The following is a 25,921-nucleotide window of genomic DNA, read 5'->3' as shown; positions in this document are numbered from 1 at the left end:
TATCATGCCTTTTGCCTCTTTTGATTGCTCTATGAATGGAAAAGTTAGTGAAAACAGTGAAAAGAAACTTCTATGCCATTCTAAGTAGTAAGAATGCATCTAAAATTATTTAGATAAAGTATGTATGAATGCATTAATATCTAAAGCTGTTTCTCTCACTATTTAACCCAATAGTAAAAAGAATTGACTATGGTTGTATCTGCCTAATGAGTTAAGAGGTTTGGTTCTCGGTGTTAGACCAACCATTAAAACTACACAGTCAGTAATAAAGGTTCTGCAGGTGCATTTTTCGTTCATCAAGGTACAAATAATGTAAATGTTCCCTCAAAAGGTACAGCAGTGGTTAAAAAGTATGTATTTGTACTTTCTAATAACCTAATATTTTGAAACAGAGTGATGAAATGAAAATGAAAACGAAATGAAAAGCCTGGAGATGAGACAGGGTGTGTGAAGTCAATACAACTTAGGAAATATAATTTCAATGGTTTATGGTACAGTTATGTTCCCTGACTAAAGGTACTGATATGTACCCTTGAGGCTACCACCCCAGTGACAAGAGGGGTACTGGCCCAGTGACAGTTTAGTACCTTTTGTTCTGAGAGTGTATTACAGATTTACTTTAGAATTCTTGTGGTGATCTTGGACTGTTACAGTCTGTATATGTGATTTCTTTTCCTTCTACCCAGGACACCACAAAGAAGATCCTGTTTAACCCCCTTAGTTTTCAACTCAGATTTACATCCTCGCACTAGATGAAGAATGTTGGAAACTTATCTTGCCTGAATCAGCAGGATGAATCCTTGGCAAAGTTTCCTGACATTAGCCAGTTGACCCATTGAGTTGGTTAAACTGTTCCAATCTGCATCACAATGCACCCTGGTCTCTAGTACTGAATCTCATTTGTGTGGTTTTCCATCTGCCTTCCAAAAAAGCCTTTAGGTAGAGATGGAGGGGGCTTTGAAAATAAGCTTCCCTGGAAACAATTGCAAGGATGCAAGACGTTGTGGAATTGGCAATTTAAATAACTGGAGACTGAACTTAGAAGTCATCCATTCAGAACCTAATGCAAGGATACAAGGAACATTGTATTTTTGAAAACATGATGGTATATTTGCCTTGGGTAGCTACAGCACAATGCATTTTCTCTCTGACAAATGCCAATATCCTTGTGCCCTATTCACTAGATGAAGACAAGAAAATAGTATTCCATGCAGAAGTCAGAATACAATCTTTGTAAATAAAATCAAATAAGACAACAAAAACCTGGTCAGCATAAATCTGAATAAAAATTTTACATGCAAATCTTGACTTGATATGCTCCTCCACAATGCGATGAGGTAGACTGTATCGATATGCTGCACAGAATGCTTGGATGGGTCCTGAATCCAAACAAACCGATCATGATGGCGATAGACAGCCTATCTATGTCTCCCATGCTCGATACCACAGACGGGGATGTACCATCTGTCGATGGCCATGGATAATCAGGAGGCTAAGAGGAGGCTAAGTGTGAGCACCGGTGTGAGCTGAAAATGAATTCAATATGGCCTGGTTTATTTCACTCCCCTCTCACCAGCAGCCATTACCTCGTTACTGCTAAGAGTGGAGCAACACCAGTTCAGAAAACCAGCACACACACCCACCCACACATGTACTCCAGACAACAGAAAGCAGATCAGTGTGCCAAACGCTGCTTTCAAGCAAGTTCCACTGACCACTGACCAACACAGGATATAATCCAACCAGGATCATTTATAGTCTCCACGAGAGGGTAGCGATGACAATGGTGTGACTGCACCGAGGACAATGCCGTATAACGCACATAATAGCCCATGCATCTTTGTCATAACATCCGTATGATTTATGGCAGTGACAAACACAAGAGTGAAAGCCTTCCAAGGGCAAATGCCATAAACAGTGTCTTCAAAATAGATCTTCAAAAGGTTTCAGTCAATCCATACCAAGCCTTGTGGCTTCTCTCAAATGGCAATGCAGCTTATTGAAGGCTGCGTTGAGAGCTAAAGTAAGCGGCCATGAAAGCTTCCAGTCAAGGTTAGAAGTTAGAAGATGACATCTGCAGACCCTAAGACGGTCCTTAAACAAACACACCATGGGCGTACTCACCGAGCATCTGACTGAAGAGTAACTGCTCCAGATCACCAAGAACGGTAACCACCAGCTCTGGATCCACCTTCAAAAATGGCTTATCACCACCTTCCTCACCCTGGCCTTTGGCCTCAGAGTCACCCTGATTCCCAACCACGGTCTTCTTCACAGCAGCCTTTGCCTTGCTGGAGAGGATGTCATCATCTGACTTGCCATCATCTGAACCTTTGCTTAGGGGCTTCACCTCTGCATAAGGACCCCGTGGGATGCGACTCTGGGTCTTTCCAAGAGAACTCGGAGCCGCAAGTGGGGTAAAGGGCTTGGGCTTGGCCTGAAATAGAGAGTGCTCCGACTTGGACAGGTTTCTGGAAAGCTGGGTACCTCCGGCACCTACTCCTCCCACAGGTTTGGGTTTGCCTGTCTTCAGGTTGCCTGCACTGGCCTTGCCCATGTCGTCGCACCACTTGGGCTCATAGAGCTGCATCTTCTTCTCAGCATCCGTGAGCACAGCCAGGTTGGTCAGGGACCTCTGCTTGCGCAAATTGGTGGGCACCGGGATGCGTCCCTCTGTGCTACCCGTACGGTAGACCTTGAGCTCACTCCGTGCCACACTCTGTGGTACCCCGGACTTGCCCCTCTTGGCAGCCATGTCTGTGCCTTTGCCCTCCGTTTTGGCTGTACACTTGAGTGCCTTCTGTTTGCTCTGCCGATCCGCCCCCCCACCCCCTTTTCTGCCTCTTACACTGCCCCCAAGACTCTCCCTCTATGGGAGAGCATTTAGAGCAGCTTCAGCAAGCAGGAGAGGTCGAGAGAGGAGAGAGAGAATTCACAGGCTGCGCTCAGTCTTTCTTTCCTACAGCTCTCTCTCTCTCTCTCTCTCTCTCTCTAAAGGAGGGAAGAAAATGCTAATCCCGTCCTCTCTGGCTTTTTCCTCCCTACGCCTTCCTGTCTGCCTACTGCTGCTGCTTCACTGCTGCCCTGGCTCTCCCTTTCTTTTCCTTTCTGCCTCTCTCATTTCTCTCCTCCCTTCACCCAACCCTCCTGCTGCTGAAGCGCGCAGCAGCCGAGTGACAGCAGCGGCAGACGCAACAACAATCCCTCCCCCTTTTTTCCCCCTCCTCTCTCTCCCTCCCTTCCACCCTCACTCCTTTCCCTCGCTCTTTCTCTGTAGCATTTATCAGCGCTTCGCTCGTTCGCAGCAGAAAGTGTGAGAAGCAAGGGGGTGACGATAAATTGCAAGCCTTGATTTTGATCTGGCTCCAGTCCAGAGCATCAGTTAATACACGATTTCACATGATTTGCCTCCACCCCTTTGTTTCCCTACCCCCTCCCCTGCAGGGCATTCACAATCATTAAAGTCACAGTTATGTATAAGGTGCTGGTCATGACAATTGTAATGCAAATTACACTAGAAGGCAAAAAAGGATCTTGTCAGAATTTGAGATTGAAATAAATCTAATGATTTGATGCATTAGTTCATAGTCAGTGATAAATCCATGCAATTCCAGTATAATTCATTAAGATTCTGTAACTTGCCAAATAAGAAGAAAGATAAAACTGAAATACCCACGAAAGCAAGATTTCCAATCTTAACTCCATCCGTTTGTCTACAGAATGGGTCTTGTTGGCATGCACTCAATCTCTTATTTTCCACAACTAGAACAAGCCAGTCTGGAGACTGACTGTTCAGTATTACTTTTTTTTTAATGCTCCCCAGGCAGCAGCCCAACAGAACACAAAAGCTGAATTTGCATCTGCCAACAATCTGCACACTAAACTCATTTGAATTTTGCAAAATATCCAGCTGCAGATGATTCACAAACATTAGCCAGAGCACCCATCCAGGCTTATCTTGCATCATCTATGCTTAGCAAAACGGACGGGGTATTCTGAGATGATCCCTAAGACCATCGCTCATGACAGTCCATACACATTTCTCTGTGGAGTACTCTGCAACACTCTGCTGGAAAAGCTGTCTCCATGGCAACCATGCTACCTACATCACAACATGCATTAGGAGTTTGGAGTCTCAGCGCACTCTGCATTGCACAAAGCATTCTGACTAAGGCAACGCTGTGTTTCTGGTTCAGCCTTTCTTTCTTCCTTCTGTTGGAAATGCCCTAGTTCCTCACAGTACTTAATGAAAGCAACAGGGCAGACTGACACCTGGGAGATGCAAGAAAGAGCACCCCTCCACCCCCCCACCCCCAAACCCCCAAACTCCCAACCTGCCCGAGGCAACTGACCAGTTTAGTACAATGTCTAAAGAAAAGTCTTAAAGCTCTCCTGCTGAGAGTCTACACACTTGGCTAACCTCATGCTGATCATGGGGCAACTGGGGTAATTCCAAAGTTAAACAAGTCATTTGATGCAGGGGCTAAAAGGGAGCTGAAAAGAAGGGCCTCTTTTGTCTTGCGTCGTCATGAACAGTCTTCCCATGCTACGGGCCATGTCTGATGACATCACTGAGTGAAAAACACACTTCATGTGGCCAGCACCATGAGGAAAATCTCTAAAGAACTGTGGGTGTTAACCACATTTATTAACCACAGTGTTCCTAAAAAGGTCTGGAGTTAAAAAATCTTCAATTCATCTTGTGTAGGTTGGTTAAACTTTAAAAAGGTTCTTCACACTAACACGTGTAATTTACCTAAAGATCTACATATTAAAACGTGCTTTGGAGAAACAAAAGTGTTTCTTCTATGGCACTGCTTGAAAAAACTTCTTTGGTTCCATGTGACACCTTTAAAAGCTTATTAAACATTGATTTTTTACCCTAAAACAACACAAACATTAACCATAACCTTTATTCGGATGTCAATAAAGCAATGCCTGTTAAACAAAATGTTTACAATGTACAAGTAACACTATATAACAACACAGCAGAAGAATTACTGGATTTGTTTCTTGTCTTAAAGTCTGAAACACAAGGCCTGGTGTGACCACTCTTTCTCTGGAGAGGTTTCCCACACATCTGGAGTCCATTGTAAGGCTGTGGTTGGCCAGCAGTACAGCTGTCTGTGGACACGTGAGCATCCCTAAGGCTATGACTGCTCAGTTGCTGCCATTACAACATAGTGATAAATTGCAAATGCTGACAAAAATGACAGAGGGCCGTCCCCAAATTTCATCTGGTGTACACAAAAGAAAATCCCCAAAAAGTCTGTGTCCATTCTTGTGTATTAATTCAAGACCCCGATTAAAAGACATAAAATAAATAATTTAATTAAGTGGAATGTGAACTTGAAGCTAAAAAATCTTTACAATATTTTTCTTGTTAGCCTGCTATAAACCTATAAACACTGAAGAGCAATTTGGTGTTTGATTAGTTTGTACTTGATTATAAAAGTACACAAACCAGTTTGTTTCAGTTAAAACTAAATTAAAGACATTTTATTTAGAAAGGTGTTTTCATACAAGCTCTGTTGTTACAATATGTTATTACTTATTTCTAAACTAGAAAAACAGATTTTTACGGGCCCAAAATCTAAACCCTGAGGGACACCAGGTCACAGTTCCATTGCCAGAGGGTGAAACTTGATCCATAGGTCCGATCCCACTGATAAAAAAGCTGGCATCTGGTGTGTCTCTTCCCTGCAGCCATTCAGGCCTCCATACCAGCCTATCTTTCAGGCCTTGTAAGAGATCAATGCTTAGTCAGAGTCATCTGGGACTGCTTCCTGACAACCCAGACACTTTAAAAAGCAGTTATCATTGGCTATCCCATAAGCCAGAGGCCTTTACCATTATCTGAGAGATTTAACTCTGTTTAAAATGCTGCATAAATTTGCAACATGGGGTAACGGGTGGTCTATGATTATTGGGGGTGATGCAGGACATTTGGTTTTGAGAGAAATAAATTTATTTTGAGGTAGACTTCTTACCCCAGGCAGGAGGTTGTCCTTTTATAAGATTTTCATTTTGTGGCATAAAAACTAAATTGACTGCTGTTCTAGGTTATTCCCACTTAACTTTGTGTAAGTTTATCCATCCTCATCCTGTACATGCTAAACTCATGCACAAATACAGTTTACAATAAATGGCCAATGAGCTTCATTCACAAGTTTTTTCTTTAATGTTCTGCAACTATTAAACCACAGAACTGTTCATACCTTTGTGCTCTTGAGTGTGTGCAGATTCTGTTCTTACCCAAGAACAAATGCCAAATAAGAAACATTGGTGAATGTCAAAATCTTCTTGAAAACTGTGTGAGTTTTAAGAAGAAATGTCTTCTTAAGAATGGTTGGTGAATCAGGCCCACTGTTCTTAAGAGGGGGATTTTGCCCCGTTTTCCCTTATCCATGTTTTCTTCAATGGTGCCAAAGAATGCATTTATTCATCATTTTAAATTGTTCAATGGTGTCTACATAGACAGTATGTGACTGAGCGAAAAATGTCCAACCCTGCTATTTGGCCCTAGAATCAAACAAGCCATTTCTGTTTTCTGGTGGACTCACGAATAATTTGATGAGTTCTGCTCTGATCTGCTGGTTTACAAGGAGGATCCATGAAGGCTCAAACAAAAGCAACTTGTTGAAATAGAGGAGTGAAAGTAAAATGAACTGCTGTGTAAATGAACTAGGTCGTCACACTCTTTCGCCAGCTTTGCTAGTTTCTTGCCGTTTGCTAGAAGCCAACATTACCTTCGCTTATTTTTATTCTAACGTTAACTTAACAACACAAAGTAAATTAAACCTGTTAGCTCGCTAAGAAACTTTCATTTTAAGTTAATCTGGCTTCAGCTGTAAAAAGTGAATAAAACCAACTCAGCCTGGTTGTTACTTACAGGTTGCTGTTGGCGTTGTGATGCTAATAAAGTCGTAAATGCCCCTCAGTCTGAACTGCTGAGCGAAGCCTGCTCAATATTGTCCAAGGTTTGAGAAAATGTCTAGAGTCAAATGTACACAGCAAACTAACAACTCTGAATTAAAGTTGTCTTGACAGTAGCTTCATATTCTCCAGCTTGTTTCACTTTAAATGGTGGCACAGTTTTGTTTAGGCACCTGTAAAAGCTGTAGTATTTAAGGAGGAATGGAACATTCAATCAAAAAGCTTATGAGCAGGAAGCCAATTCTGTCCGTTAGACAGTTTGGTTCTTAGTGAAGGAAATGAAAAGTGCCAACATCACAGCCTGGAACGGTTCAATTTCTGCAGACAGTCCACCATTTTCATTGCTGTTGCTCCATTATCATTGTTTCCTGCTAAGCTAGAACATGGACTGGTGTATGCCACTTTTGGGGGCCTAAGCATTAATGCGCCAAGACTGTTGTGTAACAGTTTAAGATTTTTACTTCCCTCTTTTGCATATGTGGCATTTGCTCTTGAATGAGGAGACAAAAGTGTGTGAAGTTCAAATTATGTCAGTTCTATAGACTAAACTTTCCTTATCTGTGCCAATCTAATATAGTTTTCCATTCTATGGCAACTTTAAAATGTACAATTAGATTTTAGTCAACTTTATTTATTTTTTCCATTGTGCAGGTTCTACAAAAGCTATGGTGTATTTAATCACAGGACTGAATAATTGGCCCATTAGGTTTTCTTCAACACATGCACTCCATCAGTTAACAATGATTCTTAGAGATTAGTTTGAAAAAGAGAGTACACCACTCTATATTAATGCTTGAACTAGAAAAACAGTGAAAGAAAACAAAGTCGTTTATTGGCAACAGGAGTGATTGATTGCACTGCAAAATTACAGCATGGATTTTGAAACACTGGGGACTGTGGGAATGGACAATGGCGTGTCTGGGGTTAGAGAAAACAAAGCTGTCAGAAAAATGCATGTGTTATTCACAGTATGTTTTCCCATGCTATCTAAGCCAAAAGTCTGTTCATCAAATTTCCTGTGAAACATCCTTGCACGTGGACTAATGGAACAAGCAGACGCACAACATTCCAATATAGTACCTTCCAACTAACCTTTAGATCCAACAGTATTTTATTCCCACCTCTTAAACTAGCAATCCCAGTGGTCAGATTCTTGGCATAAATTGTTTTAAGATGCTTGTCCAAAGAAAAACTCTTAAGTCTAGGCTCCCTAGGACTGGGTTTCCCACTGACTCAAGGCAGTGTTTCAGTGTTTGAGTTGTCCACGAGGCAGTGGAGACAGCCAAGAATGATTCACCACCCAAATAAATGCCTGCTCTGTGGGGGTAATGTGGGGGGTCCTAACCATTGAAGAACAGGGTAAAAGAGGGCTAATAAAGTATGCACCGAAACAGATGGACTACAGTCTATGATTGCCTATATTCATACCTTTATGGTAGGTGGAGCTGATAAAATGGACAATGAGTGTAGAAACGAGGTGGTTTAACGTTATGGTTAATCAGTACACACACACACAGTGTGTGCTACTGCTAGGAAGACCAAATTTGAATGCAACTATTTAAATGCTGTGTCTTCACATTACCATTACAATGGAGAGAATAGATTACTGACTCATCAGATGAGGAGAACAACAGGCTAAAGCTAAATTTAGCAGGGTAGCTGGCTATCTAGATACTTTATCTCAGTTTGGCCTCTTTTCTCTGGTGGAAAGGGTAAATTTTAAACTTACTTAAAGACAAAATGTCTGTTTAATTTACACTTTTATTCTACAACTGAGGAAAGAGTTACACTAATGCTAGCTTTGTTGCATTTTTAGCCTGTCGCTCAGTGGCTAGGTTAGCAGTCAGGATTGGTTGACACCATAGAGGTTCCCAATGGTTATATGATATGATAAGTATCGTTGTGAACACATTTGATGGACAAAAAAATAAAAACAACAAAAAAATTAATTTTGTCAAACCAGTAAGGTTGATTGATACAATGCTACAGAATACTGCCTAATTCAGCTAATAATATATCAAACTCTAGTTTTAGGCCAGAATACCCCATTAACACTGGACCATCGAAATGTTTATCCATCTCATTGCAGATAAAAGATTATATTAATTGTAATATTGAGCTTTATTTGTAACAGACCAGAGAGACCATAGTGACTTCATTTTCTTACATTATGAACAATCACTCAACTTCCACCCAACAATGTGAAACAATGTGAAGAGTAACAAGGCTAAGAAGTTCTGTAAGTTATGTTTGCATCCAATTTTTTTTTCCAAAAACATTGCAAATCTTCCAAAAAGGTTGTTCCTGTAGAAACTGTAATATTTTTTTGAATGTTGATGAATTCACTTTTTTCCTGTTCAATTTCAGTAAATAATTGATTATCGATACCTAGAATGTCATAATAATTGTGGCGTGGTGGGTAGCACTGTTGCCTCACAGCAAGGGCCTGGGTTCGATTCCCTGGTCAGGTGACCACAGTGCTTTCTTTGTGGAGTTTGCCTGTTCTCATGTCCACATGGGTTTCCTCCCACAATCCAAAGACATGCAGTCAGGCAAACTGGTTATGCTAAATTGCCCCTAGGTGTGACTGTGTACGTCTTTGTGTCTGCCCTGTGGTGCACTGATTACCTATCCATGGTGTTTCCTGCCTTCTGCCCAATGACTGCAGCTACAGGCTCCAATGATCCAGAAGGATAAGTGGCTTCGAAAATAAGCGTGCATGTGTGCTAAAATTTCCTGACATTTATGCATAAATTCATGTTACAGATTTCCCACATGCATCTTACAAGAAACAGACAAACACAAACATCACGGCAGAGATGCAGAGCTGGACTGAGGAGGAGAAGAGAGCGCTTTTAAAAAGGAATGCTGCCACTTTTCAGTTCTTGCAGATAGAGACATCCAGAACAGACTACAATCTTTCTAAAAGGAACATGCTCAAACAGCTCTAAATGACAGAGAACCATGAGCTCTCAGATTACAATTCTAATGGGGAGGGGGGTCAAAATAAACTAAAAAATAAAATTTCCTTATCAGTAAGCTGTGGGGAAGTGGGAAAAGCTGTGATGTACATGATGTTCAAGATGAAAATATGCCAAATACAACTTTCAAGTTTCACCCTCTGGCAATGGAACTGTGACCTGGTGTCCCTCAGGGTTTAGATTTTGGGCCCATAAAAATCTGTTTTTCTAGTTTAGACCACACCAATAATAGTAATGTAATGAACCAGCCTTTAAACACCAGGGTAAAATAAATAAAACTGAATAAAACAATAACATATTGTAACAACAGAGCATGTATGAAAACATCTTTCTAAATAAAATGTCTTTAATTCAGTTTTAACTAAAACAAACTGGTTTGTGTACTTTTATAATCAAGTACAAACTAATCAAACACCAATACAACCCACACTGTACTCCAATGTAGTGTCTCTTAAGAGACACTAAGAAGCTGTCCCTTGCTGAGGAAGGCTTCTGGACAGCATTAACTGTCAGTAGTGTGACTGAGATAAGAGATTGAAAGGACAGAGGTCCGCCAGATTGGCCTGAGAGTGTGGGTCTGGCATGACACAGCAGAAAACATACATCATTTTACCCATAAATTAGCCTCATATCTACCACCTGTGGTCATTTTTTTTGCCCCTGCATCAGCCTTTAGCTCTGAAAAACCTCAAAATGCCAAACAAAACTACTTCTGCTGATATGCTGGTTTCCTTTATGTAAAAAGCCGTGGGTAGAAAAAGCATTTGAGGAAACGGTCCATCCATCTGTACCTCTAATTGTCTGTGTAATGCATAAAACATCCCTCTAAGTTTGGAGAGCAATGGCATGCATGAACGCAGCTGTACACAGTAGTCCCATGGTAACTACTGAACTGCACTCACTCTTCAGGATACACGACTCCCTAGACCTATACGTTCAGCTGACAGCAAAGCTATGATCATGGAAAACGTATCAAGGCAGATCCAGGCCTGAGCCGTCCGGCTGACGGGAGTATGGCAGGGTTCTGAATGTGGAAAGAGACGAAATAGCATGTTCTCATTGCACCTAGCAATTGCCCAGACAGTAATTACATCTAATTCTGCCAGGCTTGAATTACATCCACATTCAGAGTCGAAAGGGCTTTAATAGTAGGCCTAAAGCAAGTGTAACATACTGGTCACGAACTTTAAGGCGTTTTGAGAATGGGCTTACCTAAATCTTCACAGCACACTTCCATAGAGTCCGAAGAGCAGTCGCTGACATCGTCCAAAGGGGACGCATCTGTATCCTCCTGAACTTGAAGCCTGGGGGACAAAAAGACAAGTCCAAACCTAAAAATTATAGTACTACTGTGTTTATCACGGCCTCAAAATATACAGTTTTCCTAACATAATTTATATATATTGGTGTTGGCAGAGAAGACATAATTTATAGAGTGAGAACAGCACCTGAACCTGGATTCAGTTATTTATCTAATGTCTAATTTAAAGCACTAGCCGTAACACTTTCTATGAATGTTATGTCTGTAAGCATCTATAACCACATTTATAACATGTTACAATGCATTCATAAGGCATTATAAACATGGTTATAAATATTTATAAAAATGAATTACACTTCATAGCCATGTCTATTATATATTATGAATTGTTAATACAATGCATTATAAGTAGTTATAGCATAAGTGTTAATAACGTCATACTGTCAGTGCCAAAGAAGTCAGTGCCAGCTGGGAGAGCGTAAAGTAAATACAAACAAAGTTTATTTACGCCATTTCCAGTATTTTATTTCTCAGCGCTGGTGCTGTTAGGGCTGTATCTTTGGGTCTTCAGTCCTAAATATTCAGATGCTTCAAACAGGCTGTCCAGCCTAGAATTACTGCTACAATGTGCTTTTCTTAACCAGCGCTCTCACTTTAAGCTCTGCATTACGTCACGGCCATAAACCAAGTACCCATCCTCCTCCCCTGTACCCCGTCTGACATCACACTGAGTGTGAAGTCACTGTTGAGTGAAGGCGTGGAGAGGGAGAGGCGAGATAGTAGAGTGATGCCATTGTAATTTGTTCCCTGATTCTAACGTCAAGCACTAGAACCCCTCACTCTGTATCACTAAACTACACTACAGTACAGTAATTCTAATTTATGCTAGCATTCTACTGGATATGCAGTGTTAAGTCAGTGCCAGGCTAATGGTGGTGAACATTAACAGTGGTGTACATTGACTTTCCCACATTGGGTGAAACACTGATGGCAGCACTCGTTTAAAATCTGCCATTTGAAGCCTGTAATGTGCTTTACTGTGTATGTTTTAGTGTTTCAGTAAATTCTTTAGTAAATATTTGAAGTCTCACTCTTAAGACTGAAGGAGGCTTTAGTACAGTAAGCTTCACTTTACTTAGAGGGGACAAATACAACTTATGTGCTCTTATAATTTAATATGAACAGTGCTTTTAAGGCATTATGTTAACAATTCATAACACATAATAAGCATGGCTATAATGTGTAATGCATTTTTATAAACATTTACAGCCATGTTTATAATGCCTTATGAATGCATTATAACATGTGATGAATGTGTTTATAGATGCTTACAAACGTGATATTCATAGAAAGTGTTACTGCACTAGCTTTAAAAGTTTAAATTCAAATTTCAAAATTCAAATTTAGACAAATTTTAACTTGCGCTAAATGTCATTGATCAGCTAAGACATTAAGACAACACATTCATAACACCCCAATATTTTGGGTACAAATCTTTATAAAGTGTAAGAATTTTTTATAATTATAGCCAGGTTTATAATATATCCATAAGGCTTTATAATGTGTTATGCATTTATAGATTTTTATATGAGAACATGAGTTCAAAGAAATTATTGCCACAGCTTTTTATAGTTTTGCACTGGAGCTACAGGAGTGTACAAAATACTGGAAACACCACATAAAATACTCCTCGCCATCCATTTGAACAGGAACACCTATCATATAGAGGTGCATTTGGTAAACTTACAGTGACTGAGTGTAGCCCATTTGTTGCTGCACAGTTTTTCAGCCGCCCTCTTCAGCCTCCATCCATCACAGGAAAGTGTGCACACTGTATACGCCTACTGCCCCCCTTATTAGACAAACCTACCTTGTCGGTGTGCTTTGTCAGGGCAGAGTTAGAGACCGTAGCTCATCTTTTTCCACACGCAATTTGTGTCAGTCATCCTGCAGCCCAGGGGTCAACAATCTTATCCACAAAGGGCCAGTGCGGCTGCAGGTTTTCATTCCTTTCAAACAGAAGCCCACCTGATTCCACTTCTTTTTTCAGTTGGTCTCAGTCTTCAAACACACTGATTAGTTATAAGAGATGCAGCCACACCAGCTCTTTGCAGATAAGATTGGTGACTTCTGCTCTGGGTTTTCATTAGTGGCCAGTTTCTACTTTTTGCTGGAAGTTTCAGGTGAGCGGATCCAGCAGTGACTCAAAAACAAGTGAAATGACTTTAAATCAAAGCAACAAATCTTATTTTTTAATCACTGATAAGATTACTTGTCTTACAAAGAGGCCCCAAATCTTACACTTTTCTTCTATTGTATTTTTCTCTTTGAGAGCCACTTATAACATTTGTGTGGTTTATTTACCAAAAAGTGGTCATAATACATTCCTACATCACTTTATCACATTTCCTAACCTCTCTTTATCTCTGAGAACTAAACAGGCTGTTTCTGTTACTGTGCCTTGAGGACTGGCATATGTAAATAAGCTCTGTTCTGACTGGCTGTTGAGTATTGTGTCTCACTCCAAAAGGACTAAATCACAACTTTTAACTTCAGTGTGAGTGGGCGGAGCCAAACTGCTATAGGCTGAATAGGATGAAAAGGGTGTATGTAAATAAGCTGGTTCTCATGACATTATAGAAACAATTAACTCAAAACAGGCTGTAAAGATGGACTTTAACATATTATATACAACTTCTAACTCTTTTTTTCAAAAAAGCAAGGGAAATTCAGTTTTCCATAATATGACAATAAGGGTAAGTAATCAATGACCTGAAATAAGAACAGTCACTCACATGGTCATTCCGATTATTAAGTCAATAGTTCTGGGCTTTTTCATTTGTTTAAAGTAGTTGCCTCCTCTTACTTTGTCTCCTCTGTGATTTTCAGATGATATTTTTGTAGCATGGAATTTAGGAGTCAAAGTTTAATGTTTTTAGCCAGAATTCTCAGAAGCTGTGTGTTAACACTCTCACTGGGGTTTACTCACATTTGATCTGAGGTAAATAAAAGATCCAAGTTCTGACTGTCTGTTTTAGTCTCAGATTACAGTGATACAGCCTCACCAAGAGATTTGGATATGAGAAATAGATTATTTTGAGTCCCTGAAAGCAAAATCTTTGATGATTATTTCACATTTATAATACAATATTTACATGCTTTACATTACTTACTAGTTTTCAGATATTCAAGTTGTGGGAAGATGTGAAAATGCTTATTTCAAGAAATCCTATTAAGTCAATTTTGCTTACCCCATTAGTAGATGTTTTTAGTTAATATAAATGTTTTAAAAATTCTATATATTTTTCTATTTTTCAGAAATGTTTCTTGTACTACAAACACATCTTCATGTCATTGCCATGTCAGTACCACCAACTAAAGGTCCACCACACGAATAAAGTCTGGTTAGCGGTTGTCCTATGGTGGTCCTTCTCCATTGTGAATGGGTTAGACAGAGGGGCTGATGAATTCTGCTGCAACAGATGGGCTACAGTGCTGCAACTACTAAAAGGATGGGAGGTGGGGCGGTCAAATCCCCCCAGGCCCTATGACGCAAGGGGGCCCCAAGACAACCGGGTGCCTAAAATTTCTGTTGTGCCTCTCATACAGATACTGTGCACCACGAACCACAGAAAGACCCAATTTTATAACAACATGCTCCACTAGTTAGCTTCCATCAACAGTACACTGACACAGCTGATGCCTATTAAAAGAAAGTAAAATAAAATGTAAAAGATTTTTCCAAAGTAACCAAGGAATTGAATCATTCACATATAAATATTATGTGGTGGATGAACAGTTTGGCTGTGTGTCTGTGTCTGAGTGGCCTTGAGGCATGAGGACGAGGAGGTCTTCTGTGAATGGCTTTGAGGTGCCGGCTGTGACTTGATGGGACACACACATCTAAACAGCTGAAGTCTGCTTATGTCATGAAAACATTAAAAATGATCATTGTGAAAGGGGAAAGTGCATATGTAGCAGAAATAAATTAGAAATATATAAATCCAGATGTAATAGGTGAAGCAAATATAGCTCGAAGGTTTGGGAGTTTGAGAGTGACCTTGGCCTTCAAAAAATAGATTACTCTGAGGTTTGAAAATAAAGGAGTTGAAATTAGCTGTGACATTTGGAGATAATGGTATGCAAATCAAAAAGTATGAAATGTATGGAAAGGGCAAGGAGGGTCAACACCTGGCTCCTCCTTGTCCTTTCCAAAAAGAGTATAAAAAGCGGGGATTTTTGTGGGTTTGTTAGTTGCACCAAGGCCAAGTCAAGATTAACGCTTAATGCTGGAAAGCCTTAATCTTCAATAAAAGAATTGTGCCTTTTCCTGCCAATCCTGGTATTTTGAGTTTTATTTTTAGTTCTGTGGCGAGAGCAAAGCTGCAGAGATATTTTTTCCATGACAACATCACCAATTAACATCATGCAAAGTGCATAGCTAAATTTAGTGTTCTCACATTGTATGACGTGCATCCATAAAAACAACAAAAATAAAATAACCAAAATTAAGGTGTCATGTTAATACATTTCTGTAATACTTAGTTCATTTATATTTGATATAATCATGATGCTCTTTGATTTTAAACTCTGCAAGTGCTAAAGTACTACTCTTATTTCATTCTTTAAGTTTTAGTTGGAAACCAAAGGGTTGAATTCTTGAAATACCCAAAGAAAAATGATCCAATCAGACTTTTTTCTCTATAGTATCAGTGTAGATACAGCCAAGCAAGCTTAGTCTTTCAAGAGCTGAACTGAAGGTCTAATGTGTCAGACTAACTGCAAGCATAATTAGGAAAAGATAGGGAAATCAGCCAGTCACGTTTTCATTCAGAATAAGTGAAACTACTTTAGTGAGAAAACAACATTCCAGATACATTACTGGTGCGAATATGTGGGGTAGCCTAACCCCTGTGTTTCAGTCCGTTGCTAGAAATGGAAAATTAGCAGCAACAGAACTCTTTAGTGAAAGAGTAACTGCAAAACTGCTTCAAGGTTAAATGTATGTCAATTAGAATTAAAAGCTTGAATTAATATGTGTTACTACAAACTTCTAATAAAAGTCTGAAATGTCTGATTAATTTAGAATGGCCAAGAAGTTTTGATGTTATCGCTGAAACGCCTGTTAGCTTAGTGCAAACATACTTCTGAAATCCCACAGGAGTGGCAGCAGAAATCAACATAATTGCAGAGTTTTGACATTTATGGCCAAAACCAAGGGTGTCAAACTTAGCCACTAAAAATGCCATATTAAAAAAAATCAAAACAAACCTGTGGGCCAGCTACAGCGGCAAAAGATGAATACTGAAATTATTATTTTTTTTTAATAAAACAAAGTATTTTATATAAAACAATAGACGGTGTAATCTGCAAATAACCGTTAAACCTCTTAAAATGTGCCCAATGTATAGAAGGTTTCTTAAAACTGAACTCGACACCTGACACCTTTTTTTTTTTTGGGTGCTGTCCCATAGATCATTGTTGGGGAGAGGTGGGAGCACATGTTATATTGCAGAGCATGCTAGGAACTGTAGTGCAGCTCATGGTGAAACAAGCTAATATTACAAAAAAATGTTTAAAATTTTGCAGAACAAATATGATTTTGCCATGGGCATTGTGTTTGACACATGGGGCCTAAACTGAAGGTCCAGCTGTAACAGTCATGGTTTGCCACTGGGTTCAGGCATGCAGTTTGCACAATGCTAACTGTTTTGACATAAGCATTAATTACTTTTCGGCTACATTAGCCTTGAAGCTCCAGTGCTAAAACTAAAAAGGCGAACTTCAGGCACTCAACATGTCTTGGGTTATCAATGGGGTAAATTGAGCTTGCATTCTACATGGACTCAACAGCATAAAATCTAATTCAACAGTGATGCCTGGATTGTACACATTGCTGTCTGAGTATAAACACAGTCATCCTACCTGAACCTGAAAGGTGCCACTGCAGCCATTCGAGGGGACTCACTACCTCCAGAATTGACAACAGCTGCTCTGGTATTCTGGCCTGAAAGCTTGTAAGACATAATTTCTCTCTCAGTTATGCCTCCATTTGTAAATTTGCTTCTTTGCTTGTTAAAGGCAAGTTGATGACCAGATTGATGACCAGATGATGTCCCCCATATGAGATTCCCATTGGTTGTTTTGAGACGAGGGACACCTTCCTTTGCTCTGCCTGTCTGGAACTCCTGCATACGTGAAGGTGGCTGAACATCACCATTATCCAAACCCCTGAAATGGGCTTGACCAGATCTCCAGTTCTTGTTGCCATTCCTTGCCAGCTCTCGAAGTGTTTCATGGGGCAGCGAGCCTCTCTGGAGGTCCAGCGTGTCTTTGGAGCGGAGCATGTTCCTTTTGGGAATCTGTGGGCTGCTGTTGGCAGAGCGAGAGCTGATCATTCGATCAAGTGAGGCCCTCATCGGAGTAGCTTTCTGCTGTTGATACTGAAGCCTTGATGATGCCTCCTTTAGCAGTTCCTTAGAGTTAGTTATAGGAGCAATGCTGGAAGTGGAAGACGAGAAGGAGGTCATACGTCTGCCTGGCTGAAACTGCCCAGGTGGGCATACGAGGCTGCTGCTGGAGTACTTGGCATTCTGTTTGGAGAATGTGCTCATGTTCCGAGGCAGAGGGATTCCAGAGCTGCTGTGATTTTGGGACACAGGCTTCACATTCAATCCAGCACTCATGGTCCTCAACAATCAACAGGCAAAACTCTAGAGAGAGGGAAAAAAAAAAGTCTGGTAATCATTTGTTTTAACCAAATCTGCACTAATGCGTTGCAGTCAACATATTGAGAGACTATGAGAAAGTTCTCTTTAGCCAGAGATGGCGCAGCACATGTTTGTCTTTTCTGATACACATACAGACATTGAAATCTTGAGGATTTGCACCTATTATAATTAACAGAGTGTAATAGTAAGATTGATCATACACACACACACACACACACACACAAACACACAAACACACACAAACACATACACTCACCAGCCACTTTATTAGGTGCTTCAATTGCTTGTTAACACAAATAGCTAATCAGCCACTCACAGGGCTGCAACTCAATGCATTTAGGCATGTAGAGGTGGTCAAGACAACTTGCTGAAGTGCAGACTGAGCATCAGAACGGGGAAGAAAGGGGATTTAAGTGACTTTGAACGTGGCCTGGTTGTTGGTGCCAGACGGGCTGGTCTGAATATTTCAGAATCTGCTGATCTACTGGGATTTTCATGCTCAACCATCTCTAGGGTTTAGAGAACGGTCCGAAAAAGAGGATCCAGTGAGCTGTCAGTTGTGTGGATGAAAATGCCTTGTTGATGTGAGAGGTCAGAGAAGAATGGGCAGACTGGTTCCAGATGATAGAAAGGCAACAGTAACTCAACTAACCACTCGTAAAAACTACAGACACTGCAGATTCATACTGGATTCAAATCATGTTGCTCGTCAGTAATCACTCAAATTACAGCAGGTCCCCAGGAAATACTAATCCTGCTTGAATAGGGCTTTACTTGAAGCAAGGTCAGTTAGTCTGACAGAAGCCTTGAGGTTTAACACTTAAATGATAGGGTAACAGAGTATTTACTTTGTCTTGCACATATTTATAAATACTGACTTTTCTTTTTTGAAACTAAATCATGTTTGGACTGGATAAATCGGCTTTTTCTCTCACTTGGAGCTTCGAGATTCAGTAAGCACAACCTCTCGTACCCCAAACTGACACATACCCACCTTGTCCTTTTCACCAGACCATCACAGCATCATTAAAGGATAAGAGTAGATTCAAAGGCGAGAAACATTTTTTTCCCCTTGGCATTAAATAAAACAAATAAATGACTGAAATCACACCAAAATAAATGAACACAAATGCATTTCGCTACAGTGGAACTGATCCATCGGTGCGAGAAATGGCATCAGGGTTTTGCAACAGCTCAACAGAGCCCATAACACAAACATCATGTTTCCCCATCAATGTGTGTGGTCAGAATGTGTGGGAACCAACTGTACTAGACTGCACAGTGCAGTAAATCAGAATTTCCACATAGATAGGAGCTTATATGCTGGGCAGGACCAGGTGCTGAAGTCACTCAGCAATGCAGACAGACCAAAGAAGTGCTGGTACAAGAATGAAAACAGCCTGAACTAGATCACTTCAGGAAAATCATCTCCAAATTCCCATGTTTTTTATGCCATCTAATGCTGTGAAAAATAAAACTGAGCTCAAATGCAAGTAGTGTAATCCTTAAGGGATGTACGGTTTTGTGTTTAGGCATTATAAAAAGTCCAAAAAATAGCCAGATCAGCACAAATTTCTTTGTTGGATTAAAGGCTGTCAACTAAGTTCATTAATCTGCTTTTGTTGTTGTACATGAAGCTATGAACTTGATACGAATGTTAATCATTGTGAAAGAGAAGCTCTGATAGATGGGGGTTGGACTATGTTGGAATAGGCTGGCGTGTAGCTTTTCCTCACCTGTCAGAATTAAGGTGGAGCACTCAATAGTTAAAGCTGAGCAGCAGTAAACAAGCTACAGTGTAAAACAGGAGTGCGTGATCTTATCCGGAAAGGGCTGGTGTGGCGTGTGGATTTTGATTATATAAATCAGGGCCACACATGATCCGTTGTTGAAAACTGGGACCAAATGATTAACCAAGTGGCCTTTACACTGGCCCTTTGTGGGTAAGACTGGACAAAAAAAAAAAAAGTCAGTCAAACTTTTGCAGCTGCACAGCTACCATGGCAAACAGAATGCCAAAATAGTACAGCATTTTGCAATTAGTAACTCATTATTAGAGTACTATATTATAGCGCTGCTGGCTGCATGTGATAGTGAGAGGCTTGGGAGGCGTGGCCATGCAGAGGGTCATGTGAAGACACTCATTGGAGGCATGCGTCCCCGTAAAAGGGAGTTATTGTTGTTGTCCGTTGGATAAAAAATGTGTTGTGTCATTTGTGTTACTTCGTGTCTGGGTGTGGGGGGTTTTGTGTGCTGGGGGTTAGTGTCTATGTATTAGACACTAACCTGGCTAATACATAGAACTTAAGAGACTAAAGGAAAGCATTCCTTAAAAGCAAAATAAAATGTGTTTCCTCCATACAAGCTGAAATTGCTTACTTTTATTTACTACGTTTTTCTCAGTTTTAGTTGTTTCTAATTCTCATAATTATCACACAATTACCCCAAAGTCAGAGAGGGCGGTGGGCAGAGTGCTTTTTACTCTCTAACCATGGAGGACTGTGTCACTAGAGTCAGAACTTCACATGCCCTGATGAGCAGCTACTCACACAGTTGTGCCACTCTGGAGCTACAACATTGGTGCGAGAAAGAAAAGAGAGGTCAAATTACTCAGCACAGTGAAACCTGTGTTCAAATAGCTGCTAACATTGTCTATGATTAGACAACTATGTAGAGAACAAAGTATTACACTATTTTATGGTGTTATTTTCTTTCTTTCTGTAGTTTCACAGCTCCTGACTGATGCAACCCTCTAACTGTCTGTGACACCAAATATGCGCTGTGGTTGGGGATCTGAGAGGAGGAAGCACAGCCATTACCCCTCTAGCCTGGGGGACTGTGCAGTGGGGGAGTCCTAGCCAGCAGGTGAGAATCAAAGGGGACCAAAAAGACTAATGTTTGGGGCAATTTCAGTTTAGATGTAGGCAACTCATTTTTTTATTGGTTTTTCAAAATTATGAAACACACAAAAATAAATAAACAGTAATAATAACAATAATAATAAATAAAATTAAATAAATAAATAAATAAAATCCCACCCAAAACAAACAAACAGTGAGCGCTGCAATAAATATCTCTGCATATACACACATAAACATGTATACATACACACATGGGAATAATTAAATGATCAACAAGAGTGCAGGAGACAGGTAAATGAGTAACATATATGAAATAGATCAAATAAAAGGGCAGCCAGTCCTCCTGTTCCAGGGACAAATGAGGAATTATGGTTTCTGTAAGAAGGAAAGCAGTGGTTCCCAAATCCTCCGGAACTTGTCAGAATTGTGGCTAAGGTCATGAGTCAGCTTCTCAAGAGGAATAAGAACAGAAATCTGTGTTATCCACATGTCAACTGTAGGGACCTGGGGGGTGGACCACCTCAGCAAAAGAACTATCTGGAGAATAAAGAGTCACTTTAAAGTGACTTTACTATAAGAGTCACTTTAAAGTGTCCTGACCGGCTCGTCATCGTGACAAATAAAAAGGAAGCACACAGTGAATAAATTAAAAAATAATAATAAACAAAATAAACAATTAAACTGAAGCATAATGCCCAAAAGAACTTAAGAAAACTGCCACAAAACAAAAGAGAAGATCTCCCACAAGCACACCACACAGGTGTAAATAGTGTTCTTAATGAGGCCTTCAGCCCCACCCACTACAACTCCACCTGTAATGGCACAGGCCTGTAATGACAGGCTGTCACAAAAGCTACTACATAAAAGATACAATAAAAAATGTATGTCTATCACACTTAAAATAAAAATATGATGTGTCTTCTACATCCAGAAACAAAGCTCTCAGCATGTGCAAGCAGAAATTAAGATTAACATATAGGTGAGATTTAATATTTATAGCCTGAACACTAATCGCCAAGATTCACCACTGGTACAAATGAAGAGGTGCATTAGATAAATATGTATATACAGCAAGAACAGGTATAACAGCATTATCAAAAACAGCCTACATATGGATTAGTTGATGAAGCTTTTAATATGTTTAAATATCTGAATTAACCGTTAACCCCACACAGGCACTGTAATTGATATTTACACAGCAGTACTGAGAAGCAGTGCCGTTTACAGTGCCAGATCTGCTGGTGTTCTGCAAAGGGGCATGAACAGAGGTCTTCTGACAGCCTGGCACCACTTGACACCCTCAGCGGGCACTGCCAGCCCTGTCTGCCATCCCACATGCCCCTGCCTTCCAGTGACTGGCATAGAGAACAGCCCTACTCTACCCACACAGACTTACAGGCTGTGCTGCAGATTCAATTCAGTTTAAACAGTTGGAAAGGTTGGTTGACATCATGCAACAGTCATAAGATCTATACACACCAATAAAGCAGGTTTGATATGAATAAAGGTTCAGAGATCACAACCAACTCTAGCACAAATAATAATTGTGCTGGAATCTATTAAGTACAAAGAAATCAAAGATAGTGTTTCTTCTCTCAGTAACCCACTATGAGAAAATGGAAAATATTGTGCCAATAGCAACCAAAAATTCTACAAAACAATCCACGTCTGCCCAGACGAGGCCTACAAGAATGTTACTGTACACAACTGTAGCAGTCAATCATGAGACCACACTGAATTGTGTTTAATAACACAGTCGTGGATCCCTGGGTTTCTCTTCAGTTTACTATCATTCCAAAACCCTCCCTGACCTCAGAAGATTCAAACAGACGCAATGAAGGATATGATGAACGCGGTGACCTGACAAGACTGTCATGTTTCATATTTTCATTCTTCGTGTCTCCTGGCAGATGCCACTTTATGTTGATTTCATTATAAATATACTGCATGAAAGATTATTTGTTATCTGCTGCATGTGGCTCCAAAAGATGGATCAGTGTCAAACTGCAGCCACAAGAAGATGGCGTAGATGACTCTTCTGATTAGGGCTATACATGTCATCATATTTGTGTCATTACTGTGATATGAGTGTCTGCAATGAATATACAACTAAGGGCAGATGATGACAGGCAGAAATGTAGCTTTCAGAGATGTCTAACATCACAGCCAGGACAACCACTAAAAACATACATGTACAGAGTGGTGTACAAAATGTGTTATATTATATTATATATATATATATATATATATATATATATATATATACATACACACACACACACACACACACACACAGACATACATACATACACCTTTTTTTAATAGGGTTCACTGCTAGTAAAAGACACAATTAGTAGTGGTGCTTTATTAACCAGCTGTTGTTGGCCACAACTACACCATATATACACAGTTTTCTCTAACAGTTCACTTAGAGCCTAAGTTTATGTCTTATTCTCACAGCCATAAGCTCTTGACTGACTTCCCGTTCTCCTCGCTCTATCACACATTTCCCTGGTGAAAGCCAGCCATGCCTTCAAAGTAAGAGTCCTTATCAGAATAACCCATGAATAATAATAACAATAATAACAATAACCTGAACTAACATTTCAGAAATTTTTCTTAAACAAGGCCACTGGGAGACCAGAAAAAAAACCTATGGAAACAATTTTAACAGCAATGGCGGATTTAGGCTTTGAATCTGCCAGCCACTTGGAGACCAGAAAATGTTCTGTTGGTCATCTTTCTTATTGTGCATTTTTCCTATTTGGACAAAGGACAGGTTAGCTAGATTTCTGTTTAATTAGACTTAAAAAGCCTTTTAAGCTAACAGCTAACAATTTAGCTAGAAAGCTAACAACTAATGTACTTAGAAAACATTTATATTACAATAATTACAAATAACATTATTTAAAAAAAACAGGGATTCTATATATACATATGAAGCCCTGTATTATTTGTAGCTAGAACCCAGTACCTGGTTTTGCTCAGCGGTACTTCACTGTGTTAAATCAGGTGTGCTACTGATGGAACTGAACAAACCAGATGACGGGGGAGAAGCGAAAATAATTGTTCATATCAGCTCTAGATATATTAGTTACTTTTTACTGTATTTTTATGTACTGCTATATATTGCTGTTGAAAGAAAACCTTGTATCTCTAAAACGATAACTTTACAGGTCCATTTATGAGATTTACATACAATGTAAAGGACAAAAAATTATGCCAAAAAAATGAAAATGCCCTATTTAGTTTATTTCTTTGACTTAGAAAATTAAGAAAACATGTAATTTGACTCGGGGTGTTCAAATTTTTGGCATACGACTGTATCAGCTTGTGCATGTTAAAGAGTCAGACACTGTAAAATTCAACAACTTGACTGAATATCCAGTTTGTTTGTTGTTTTTTTTTATTTCTCTTCTCTCCCTCATCCAGTGTCCTTTAAAAAAAACTGTCCATATCTTACAGCCTTACCTCTGATACATACGGGAAAATGGATTTTAAAAAGTGCAGAAAATTATATAGCAAGCTACTATACAAAAACATGGGAGATTCCAACAGATCTATCAAATAACCTGATAAAACCAATCAGCAGTCATTACTGAAATTCAATATCCTGCTGACCTTGTCAATATAAACACGCAAGTCAGGACCTCAGTATAGAGAGCGACAGCCGCCTGCCTCGCTTTTCATGACACTGCAGTTCTATTCAGTAAGCGATTGGATTCTGGATAAGCAGGCAGAGAGAGGAAAAAATATCACTGAGCTGTTATTATTATTGTGAGAGAGAGAGAGAGAGAGAGAGAGAGGGAGAGAGAGAGAGAGTTCACTAATGAGTTAAAAGCACCATGTCATCATTACTGTATACTAAATACTGCATATTACTTCATCATACCAATCAATTCATTGAGTAAGCCTACGCCTCACCTGGCTCCAGTCTACATTCCTGTCCGTGTTCCCTTGTTGCAAAGGTCAGTGAAGTCCTTGGGTGTCCGAGGCGCAGTGCTGCTTATGCCTGAGTTTGCTGTGCCAACCGCTATCCACTGTGATGAAATAAACCTTTAATGCTCTAACGGAGCTGCTCTGAGCCACGTGCCGTTACTACAGGAGCCAGGGACGAGAGACATCTGGACACAGAGGACACCACTCTCTCTCTCTCTCTCTCTCTCTCTCTCTCTCTCTCACAGTGTCCTCAAGCTTTATCTCGCAGAGCGACACACTGACACACTCTTACATGCACACATTCCACCACCAACACCAAGCACAAACACAACTAAAGCTGCCACCACACACACTTCTCTGTGTCTTATCTATTACTCATGTTTATATATCACATATATAACCCCGGTCACAGAAATGCTATTATATAATTATATACTGGTTCTCACAATCCAAGTAATCCAAACACATTCAGTGATGTTGAGGTCTGGACTTTGGGGTGGTCAGTCCATTGTTCAGCTTCTTTGTTTGATGTGTCTGTCTCCTTTTCTCAGTGAGACTTCTTGGCAGCTGCACATCCTTTCAGACCCACAGCGCTGAGTTGTCTTCTCACAGTGGAACCATAGACAGAAACTGTGGATTCTTTTTTCATTTTTGAACAAAAGTAGAGCTTGATTTTCTCCTCCTCTCAAAGATGAAAGTCCTGTTTATCTGAAGGGGCAGTTTTGATACCACGTCTTGCACAAGTGTTAGGAGTCCCATTTTCTCTGTATCTTTCCATCATTTTGTATATGCCAGTTTTGAGTTTCCTTTTCTTCATACAAGTGAAATATTTTACATCTTCTCAGAAAAATCTCCCAAAAACGAATAACTTGATGGCTGTTTTCACTGGAAATTATAAAAATGAACGATCTCTGACTTTTCACAGAACTGTAGCTGCCAGCACATGTGTATGCACACACACACCACTGCCTCTCCCTCTCTCGCACACATGCACTCATCAGTGACTCATATTTCTATTAGTAATGACATCATGCCAAAACTGCCCACCCCCGGGGTTGTGTCCTTCTCACAGCTTGAAATTATTTTCCAGTTGGACTTCAGTCACCAGTCCAGCATCAAACTACATCAAACAGCATCACTTCACTCAGCCAGTGACAGCTGACGATCCATCCACACTACATATCCACAAATAACACTGTGCCACCAATGCCC

The 25,921-nt window shown here is 40.1% G+C and overlaps 1 protein-coding gene across 9 annotated transcripts in view; it reads right to left on the bottom strand.

Moving 5' to 3' along the window:
- The window catches only part of nav1b (neuron navigator 1b), a 116,061-nt gene extending 91,218 nt beyond the window's left edge, over positions 1-24,843 (bottom strand). For 5 of the 9 annotated variants that reach the window (XM_037535081.1, XM_037535082.1, XM_017721184.2 and 2 more), the window contains exons 1-3: positions 24,695-24,843; positions 17,104-17,891; positions 11,130-11,221 (exon numbers count right to left, since the gene is read on the bottom strand). In XM_037535081.1, the coding sequence (XP_037390978.1) occupies positions 11,130-11,221; positions 17,104-17,864 (853 nt within the window). In that variant the 5' untranslated portion in view covers positions 17,865-17,891; positions 24,695-24,843. Of the gene's footprint in view, positions 1-2,124; positions 3,158-11,129; positions 11,222-17,103; positions 17,892-24,694 lie in introns of those variants that run through there. The other 4 variants (XM_017721181.2, XM_017721183.2, XM_037535085.1 and 1 more) reach the window with 3 other exon arrangements.
- Between the last annotated feature and the right edge of the window lie 1,078 nt (positions 24,844-25,921).

This window comes from Pygocentrus nattereri, chromosome 26 (genome assembly GCF_015220715.1).
Source record: "Pygocentrus nattereri isolate fPygNat1 chromosome 26, fPygNat1.pri, whole genome shotgun sequence".
Classification (NCBI taxonomy): Eukaryota; Metazoa; Chordata; class Actinopteri; order Characiformes; family Serrasalmidae; genus Pygocentrus; species Pygocentrus nattereri.
Note: the sequence above shows the minus strand (reverse complement) of the source record. Positions and strands in the feature narration are given on the sequence as shown.